General features: G+C 36.0%; 1 protein-coding gene across 13 annotated transcripts in view; it reads left to right on the forward strand.

The window, feature by feature from the left end:
• Positions 1–10,000, forward strand: part of LOC137642719 (uncharacterized) — a 546,468-nt gene that overhangs the window by 469,328 nt on the left and 67,140 nt on the right. For all 13 annotated transcript variants that reach the window (XM_068375541.1, XM_068375545.1, XM_068375540.1 and 10 more), the window contains 5 exons: positions 1,533–1,648; positions 2,089–2,275; positions 3,141–3,414; positions 5,539–8,085; positions 8,823–8,986. In XM_068375541.1, the coding sequence (XP_068231642.1) occupies positions 1,533–1,648; positions 2,089–2,275; positions 3,141–3,414; positions 5,539–8,085; positions 8,823–8,986 (3,288 nt within the window). The remainder of the gene's footprint in view (positions 1–1,532; positions 1,649–2,088; positions 2,276–3,140; positions 3,415–5,538; positions 8,086–8,822; positions 8,987–10,000) is intronic.

The following is a 10,000-nucleotide window of genomic DNA, read 5'->3' on the forward strand; positions in this document are numbered from 1 at the left end:
AACATTGCAATGTCTTTTTAAATCAATGTTGCTTTGATAATCGCAACGAGTTAATTGCTGAAACAGCTGATGGCATAAGGGAAAATTAATTGAGCAGCATAGTAGTAATTTTCGTATCATTCTTAAGAAGTTTTGTCAAAAAATGTAAGAAATGGTATAGAAAATTGGAAGAGCGTTGTAGGATGTCACCAATGAATGTTATTTGAATACAATAGAGTAATAATGACCAGACGCGAGGTGGTAACAGATATATATATATATATATATATATATATATATATATATATATATATATATATATATATATATATATATATATATATAAAGTCAAAAGATTCAATAATATGGATCGCTTACAGAATATAATTGCATTACATATTTAACGAGAATATATACTTTTATTACAAAAATATCACTAAGTGCAGTAAAGCGGCATCAAGCAGGTTTCACTTACATATTTTACATAATCACAATTTTACATCTCGATCCAAACTCACCTGTGCTAAATTGTGAGAAATCTCAAGAGAATCGTATTCAGTAGAAATACAAAGGACGCTCCTTATGTGCTGCTACAGGCAGAGCATGGGTCCAAATTTTACAATTGGTACTAGGCTTAGGCAGTTACCTTAACACTTGGGGAGTTCAAACAAAGTTATCATCGAGATGAATAGCTGAATTTTCAACTTAACTTCGGATCTGCATTCCGAAGGACGTTGTAGTTATCAAGTTGACTGCCTATAAGTGTGCCTCATAAAGGCAAAATTTGCCATTATATATTATTATACGGCTTACAAAACCTTGTTCCCAAAATGCTCTCGTAAGGATCTTTGTAGAAAATAAAAACTTTACGTTCTTTTCAGATATAATTAAAATAATCCCTATTCACCTGATAAAAACACTTTCACAAACACCTAATTACTACGATATAACATAATTTCGGAATCCAGACCCCATCTCAAATGACGTCACTTCCTTTTTAACATCCACGTATGCATTATTTTAGTCGTTTTCGAACCTTCTAGATTTCCTACAATTCAATTCGCCCATACACCACATTAGATCCGTATGCGTCTTAGTAGATTTACTAGAATCATAATCCATTTACGTTATTGATATAGATATGACTAAGCAAGTACAACACAACATAATGATAATAATAAATGTAAATACTACTATTACTACTCGTGGTGTCACTGTACTGATTTAAGATCCCAAAGCATACTTAATAATCCTCCCCTCGAGAGATTACTCCTAACAAGATTTAAATACATTATATGTGTGTTTGTACTTTTACATTTATGAATATGCACACACACGTGTTACTTTTTAAGCTGTTCAACAATGTCATTTCCGTCATTTCCTAGTATTTACTAAGAACAATAAAAAACTCACATTAAACAATACACCGAAAGGGTTAAATGAACGTTATCCATCGTATTAAGTTTATATTTTCTTAGCCACTTAGACCCCTTTTGGGCGTTAATTATATCAAGATTAGCATATTCTTTACATAAGACTCCTTCCTTCTGCAGTTCCTGAAGATGCACCTACGGAGGTAGAGGCCATCGACGCTGACGCTACTGAAGTGGTACTTACTTGGGATCCAGTCGATGAGGACTCTGTCCACGGACTTCTCCTTGGTTATCAGGTTGGTGTCCTTAGCCAAATATCTTATTTCCTTTAAAGACAAACTTTGGAATTCTGTTTTGCTAAACATTTTCTTTTTATTTCTGTAGCCTATCTTTCTTTAGGGGTAATCTGTCTTTTCCTTGTTTGAACCCTAGCAGTTTTAGACTGCTTATCCATCCAACTAGATTAAAAACAAATTTTTCAATCTTTTGATACTCAAAGTAGTTATTTACGGCATACCTTTCCCTTTTACGTTATTCCTGTGTTTTAATATTAATTGAAGAATATATAATAATATAAATGAGTACGACAACATTGCTTAACGTTTTGTCCCAACAAAATACTTCATATTTTATGTGGCTATAAATATGTATGCGAATCAAAGTACCACAGCACACTCCCTTTTATTTTTCCTTTAATTTCTTGGCATTTCGCTGCTTATGAAATACTGCATTCCAGATTGAACTCTGGGAAGCTGATGAGGACGAGAATGATGCCCAGAAGATCCTAACCACTGGTCCTGCTTCTCGAGTTGATCTCACTGACCTCAATCCCTTCACCGAATACAATGCTCGGATTAGTGCTGTCAATTCTGCTTTCACAGGACCTGCCAGCTCTCAGGTTTCTTTCAAAACTGCTGAAGGGGGTAAGTCTATCGCTAGTAGTCCAAGCAAATGTTTCGCTTGGAGCATGTGGCGTTAGGTAAAATGTAATTTTATGGGACTTTTAGGAGAATAGTTCATCGTGATTTTGAGAATGAAAAGGAGTTCCATGGTAATTTTGTCAGATTTAAATGTAATTTTTTGCCTTTATAGTTGAAGTAATGTAACTCTTTAAATTCTAACTTACAGCTTGGTAATTACCAACACTAAATTTTGGATGATTTGGCTCCCAATGTAATAATTTGGCCAAGTTCAAGAAGAATCTAATAAACTGACTTAGGTCAAACTGGATAACTAAAATTTCTAGGGAATTCTCTTTGAACACTGAGGTGTAAACTAACTGCATTAGTTCCCAAATGAAATAAACCATTTCAAAGTGGATGGATAAGGTTACATCATTAAACTTGTTACAGGAATCCCTCTCGATGTTATTAAATAATTAACTTCGGTTACTAATGCGGATTTCTTTTTATAGCCCAATAAAATCTGCTACTTCATGTCTTTTACCTTTTTAGCCTTAGTTTATTCAAGAAAAACGTTGAAGGATCTTGTTACTAGGGAAAACTTTCCTCTGTCCTATAGTAGGGTAAAGAAATTACAAGGTCATCCTCTAAAAACAGCCATCTTTCAAAGAAAAAATTCTTGGTTTCAATTAAGACATTTGCTTGTGTCTATTAATCTCGCATATTGTTTAATGCACATAGTTACAAATATGGCAATGGACATAATTTAAATTTAATCTAAAAAGATTACATCTGAATCCTTTAGATGTCTAGAACTGAAAGCCTCGATTCACATGATTATGTTAAGGAAGATTATAATCTATTCTTATCTCCTGTCTTTTAACAGAATCTGGACCAGTCACGAAATTCGAGGTCCAGCAATTAGGATCCGAGAGCCTACTGGTGAACTGGGAGGCACCTGAGGAAACCAACGGCATTACCCGTGGCTATGAAGTCCAGTACCGTCTGATTGACGCTGACGGAGAGGAAGGCCCTATTCTCGAATACACTTCGGGTGAACTGAAGCCTGACAACACACTCATCAAGTTGGCCAACTTGCAAGAGGGAGGAAAATACCGTGTCACGGTTGCTGCTGTCAACGGTGCCGGCTCTGGAGAAGAGTGAGGGTCTTAATTTCTCTTGGTCAATATGATGAAAAAAAAAAGATGATTGAGTTAAAAGGACTTGAAGTTTAGAATGAAATATTATCCCATATATACCGGACTACGAGTATAAATGAAGCTGCTGATGGCATAAAACCATTACTATAAAGTGAATAAATAAATGGATAAAACAAGCCTAAATCCAAAATATCGTAGCTATAACTGCATCAACATATCTGTATCTTATCATTACCGTTCAATATCTGTGATTTTACCACCATATAAACATGAATTTTACTATCATGGTATTACGTTAATTTTACACATCGTTTATTCATTTTGAAAGAATGTGTAATTACTGATTTACATGAAGGTTTATCTTATTAAGACATGATAAATCTTCGCATGAAAATTTATCAGCATTCTCACGTCATTAGACACAAACAACACGTTTACTCATATCCACGTATACATTCATGAACACTTGTATGCAGCTATGAGCGTTGTGTAATGATAGGGAGACCACATCACGTGATATATAACTCGACTTACCAGTTATCCCTGCTATAAATGGGTATCAGCGTCTGTTGTGGTCAAGAAAAAAAACCGTGCAATTAGCAGATACCGCTTCAGCCTTTAAAATACTAGAAATTAGAATGTTGTACCAATTATGGCACCACCCTCTCCAAAAAGGAAAATGGGTTTATGGTATATATATATATATATATATATATATATATATATATATATATATATATATATATATATATATATATATATATACATACGTCAATAGGCGTAGGAGATGAAGATGATTATATATATATATATATATATATATATATATATATATATATATATATATATATATATATATATATATATATATAATATACATATATATATAATATATATATATATATAATATATATATACAATATATATATATATATATATATATATATATATATATATATATATATATATATATATATATATATATATATATATATATATATATATATATATAATATACATATATATATAATATATATATATATAATATATATATACAATATATATATATATATATATATATATATATATATATATATATATATTTAATATATATATATATATATATATATATATATATATATATAATATATATATATAATATATATATATATATATATATATATATATATATATATATATATATATATATATATATATATATATATTTATATATAGTAACAAGAATACCTGCCTTTATTTGGATATACCTGTTAATTTATGCCTTAAAGCGTGAGGAAGTTATTATTAGTTATAATCAAAATCTATCTGTCTTCCAGCAGTTGAAAATAAATCGCCACATATTTTCTAACAAAATGAAGAGAGAAGATTTAACGCAAAGGTTAAAATGCATATGGCATTTATTCACGACAGAAACTGAGTAGAATGAAAATGGCCGTAGGAGAAACAGAAAATGGCCTTTTTCTATATTTAAATAGGAAAGAATAATTATATTAAGAGGCATTTGCGTTTTGTATGAAAGCGATTCAAACGGGATTATGAAACATGAGAGAAAAATTAGAAAGAGCTAACTTCAACACAGTAAATTGGCTGAAACCTTTCAAGTCTAGAAGGAAGCCAATGGCGATAAGGCTTTTATGGAATGACTGTGAAGGATTTTATACTTGATTCTCATCATTTTTTTTTCCAGATAATGAACATAAATAAGAAAACTATTGAAGGACAGTATTTTCACTAATGTCTAATTACATTGCTTCATAGTCTGTTTTAAGTTGTGATTTTTCACCGGTCGTTTCTAGCTGCCTTAAAAACATTCCTTGGTATTTACGCTAAACAGGGAGATTAAATTCATATAAATCCTAATTTACGTTTGAAATATAGTATATTACACGTGCAGATTGTAATCGTTGTCTTAAGCCTAAATTTTGCATTCAGGTGAATCCCATCATATGTATATCTGTAATATATTGCCTCTTATTGTGTTAATCTTCACTTCTTAAAGATTGTGCTAATCTTAAATATCAATGCTTACAAACTTGCAGGGAATCTTATGATGCGCAATCAAGTGCTTAATTTATCAATCATTCTCTTTCTTTCTTGCATCAGATCATCCATGGAAGTGCAGCTGCAGGAGATGAAACCCCGTCGACCAGCCATTCCAGTATTCACGTGGTCCCTCATCCAAGACGACGAAGACGAGGTCCGAGACAAAGATGGAGATGGTGATGTCGATGAAGAGGATGTCAGGAATCAGAATGTCATTATCGGCGACACAAACAACGACGGAGTAATAGACAAAGATGACGTCCTGGATGTAGACAATGACGGTGACATTGACGAGGATGACTTTAATGTAGCTGACATTGACAATGACGGTGACGTAGACAAAGATGATGTCAAGGCTGCGGACAGGGATGACGACGGTGACGTCGACGTTTCGGACATTGGCGACGAGGACGGCGACGGCGATTTCGACGGTGCTGACGTCATTGCAGCAGATGAAGATGGCGATGGTGACATTGATGCCTCCGATGACGACGAGGAAGACACACTCCTCGAAGACCGAGATCAGGATGGTGATATAGACAGGGATGACGTCACTGATCTCAACAGGGATGGTGTCATTGACGAGGTGGACTTCGCAGCCGCCGACGTCGATGATGATGGTGATATTGATATGGATGATCTGCGCATCGCCGATAAGGATGGTGATGGTGATATTGATGCAGCAGACTTATCTGATCTTGATGGTGATGGACGACTCGACGGTGACGACCTAGAAGTTTCTGATAAGGATGGTGATGGCGATATTGACAAGGAGGATTTCGCTCTTAGAGGAGTCATTTTGACTGATGTTGATGGTGACGGAGATATCGACAAGGAAGATGTTATCGACACCGATAATGATGGTGACATTGACGAAGACGATCATGCAATTGCCGATATTGATAATGACGGTGATGTCGATGCCGACGACATCAAAGCTGCAGACAGAGATGGTGATGGTGACATTGATATAGCTGACATAGGCGATGAAGACGGAGATGGTGATTTTGATGGGGCAGACGTAATTGCTGCTGATGAGGATGGTGATGGTGACATAGATGCAAGTGATGATGATGAGGAAAATGTCCTATTGGAGGACAGAGATGGAGATGGTGACATTGACCGTCATGACGTTACTGATATTGATGGTGATGGTGATGTTGACATTGATGACTTGGCTGCAGCTGATGTCGATGACGATGGTGATGTAGATATGGACGACCTTAGGGCTGCTGATAAGGATGGTGATGGGGATGTTGATGGTGCTGATATAACTGACTTTGATGGTGATGGTAAACTTGATAGCGATGATCTTGACCTAGATGACAGAGATAATGACGGAGATGTTGATGCTAAGGACTACAAGTTTAGGAACACACTTCTGGCAGACACAGATGGGGATGGTGACATAGATGAGGATGACGTTCTAGACATTGATGGCGATGGGGACATTGATGAGGCTGACAAGAATGCAGCTGACATCGATGATGATGGAGACGTTGATAAAGAAGACGTCAAGCAAGGAGACAGAGATGGAGACGGAGACATTGATGCATCTGATGTCAGTGACGTTGATGGTGATGGTTTTATCGATGAAGGAGACTTGGATGTCAAGGATCGAGATGGTGACGGAGACGTTGACGCTATGGATTTCTCTCTTCGCAACGTGTTCCTGGAGGATACAGATAATGATGGTGATATCGATAAAGATGATGTCTTAGACACTGATGGTGATGGAGATATTGATCAAGATGACTTTGATGTAGCAGACATTGATAATGATGGAGATGTTGATGTACATGATATTAGGGCAGCAGACAGGGACCACGATGGAGACATAGATGCCAATGACATTGGTGATGAAGATGGTGATGGCGATATTGATGGTGATGACGTAATTGCTGCTGATGAAGATAAGGATGGAGATATTGATGCCAGTGATGACAATGGCGAGAGCATAATTTTGGCTGATACAGATAAAGATGGCATTATTGATAAGAATGATGTTAAAGACATTAACGGAGATGGCGTGATTGACCAGAAGGACCTCGATGCTGCTGATGTAGACAATGATGGCGATTTTGATGCTGATGATATCAGGGCTGCTGACAAGGATGGGGACTTGGATGTAGATGCTGCTGACATTACTGATGTCAACGGTGACGGCATTGTGGATGGCCGGGATTTACTTGCATCTGATAAGGATGGTGATGGTGACATCGACCGGAATGATTTCAGAAATCTCGACGTCTTTTTAAAAGACACCGATAGGGATGGTGACATTGACGAAGATGACGTCATCGACACTGACTTTGATGGTGACGTTGACCAGGATGACATTAACGCCGCTGACGTCGACAACGACGGTGACGTCGACAGAGATGATGTAATAGCCGCTGACATTGACGGTGATGGTGACGTTGACTTCCGGGACATTGGAGATGAAGATGGCGATGGAGACATTGATGGAGATGACCTCGAGATGGCAGACAGGGATGGTGATGGAGACGTAGACGCTGCTGATGATGGACGTGGAGTAAATGTCAAGATCAACTGGCAGCCAGACTTCGACAAACATCCAGGAGTTGATTTTTATGTTGAAAAGAGGTAAGAGAGAGATAGAATGAGACAGAAATGTTGGGGGGGGGGGGGCCTAGGAAGGAGTTTTTTTCTACCGATGTGGTTTTTTAAGAACGGAAAATATCAGCTACGACATCGAGCTTCATTTGTCATAGTGGTGTTTCTATGACATGTTAATTTATACACCTTATATTCTAGATGAGTTTTTATGTACAATAGATGTATATTATCTCACGTATAATGCCATAATTAATCAGATATATCTATGGAAATAATATCCATAAATACAAATACATACACAAAACACACACACACACACACACATATATATATATATATATATATATATATATATATATATATATATATATATATATATATATATATGACAGCAGGCCGGGAGGAAAAATGAAACGAAGAATTGACAGTGTCCTTTGGTGTTATTATTACGCCTCCTCAAGGTCTTATAAGACCTTGAATCACGAAAGCGCTTGGTCAATTCTTCGTTTCCTTTTTCCTCCCCAACCTGCTGCCATCTTGAAGCATCGCACATTTCAGCAATATATATATATATATATATATATATATATATATATATATATATATATATATATATATGTGTGTGTGTGTGTGTGTGTGTGCGCTATTGTGTATTCGTTTGCTTGAGAGCATATCATACCAGTAAGCGTGCTCGTAAGAATGTTTGAATAAATGGTGTAAGAACTTGAACATCCTTAATGAATCCTGATTTGCTTTCCGTCCAGAGTGCAAGGCGCGACATCATGGCAGCAATCGCCCATGGAGCGAGAACGCCTCTACCAGACGCTGACAGGTCTCGATCCAAGACGGTCTTACGAAGTTAGAATGGTGGCCAAGGATGGGCCTTATGAGACGCCATCCAATATCATCCTCATCCCAGCTTCGGAGGGTGAGTGTTAAAAAATTAAATTAAAAAAGACTCACCACCTGTGATCCTCTTGATAAGTTCTCCTCATGATAGGAAAGTTAGCTGATCACGTATTTATAAAAAAGGGGAATTTAAAATAATGCATGAACGAATTAATGAGAGAGACTTCCTATATAGGAATTGCTCTTTCTTAATGATGGTGGTTTTGAGCGATAAAAGTTTGATCAATGAAAGTTCCGTCTGATCATTTGGTTCTGGACCCACATTAGGTTAATCAATCTTGTATAAAGATACTGAATGACAGAGTGAGTTTAGTGTTTGGAAGGCAAGACAGAGTTTCAGAACGTAAATGAGATAACATACTCATATCTCAAGGTGACTCTGGAGGGAGACCTCAACGTCTCACTTTGAAGTAACACATAGAGAGGCTGGTTAGCTTAATAAAAGAAAGGTCGAAGGAACACACGATAAGTAAAATGTTAAATTCTTTAGCAATGCCTTCAGTGCACAAAGTAAGGTGCACTGACAGCACTAACTGCCTACGGATGAGTGACTAAAAGGTATGGATAAAATCGGGAACTGGTGTGTTAAGTGTGCGTTCTTAAACGTTGGTCTCTTTTGAGGTGCATTTAACAAATGTATTTTAATACTGATGGAAAGTGCTCATTGTGATGCTATTACGTATATACATGGTAAGATTGTAAATTGAACTTTCCGACCGATAGGAAACAAATTCATATTTAGCAAGATTGATTTATTTATCCAGCCTCAACTAAACAGCGTCCAAATAGGTTAAAGGAAAAAGAGTTGCAGGGGTTACCAAACAATAACAAACAAAAAGATAAGCGCAACGGCTCAGTAGTATGAATAAAAATGAAAATTATATATTTCCCAAAATCACTAATTGCAAAACGATTAGCCGTACATATTTCTAGCATCTTACGTCTATCTTTTAGATAGATGACAAAGTACCTATAATGTCAGATTTTATTCATTCCTCTACATGCTATTACTATAAAGGTTTAAGGTTTAAAG

The sequence above is a fragment of the Palaemon carinicauda genome, chromosome 6 (genome assembly GCF_036898095.1).
Source record: "Palaemon carinicauda isolate YSFRI2023 chromosome 6, ASM3689809v2, whole genome shotgun sequence".
NCBI lineage: Eukaryota > Metazoa > Arthropoda > Malacostraca > Decapoda > Palaemonidae > Palaemon > Palaemon carinicauda.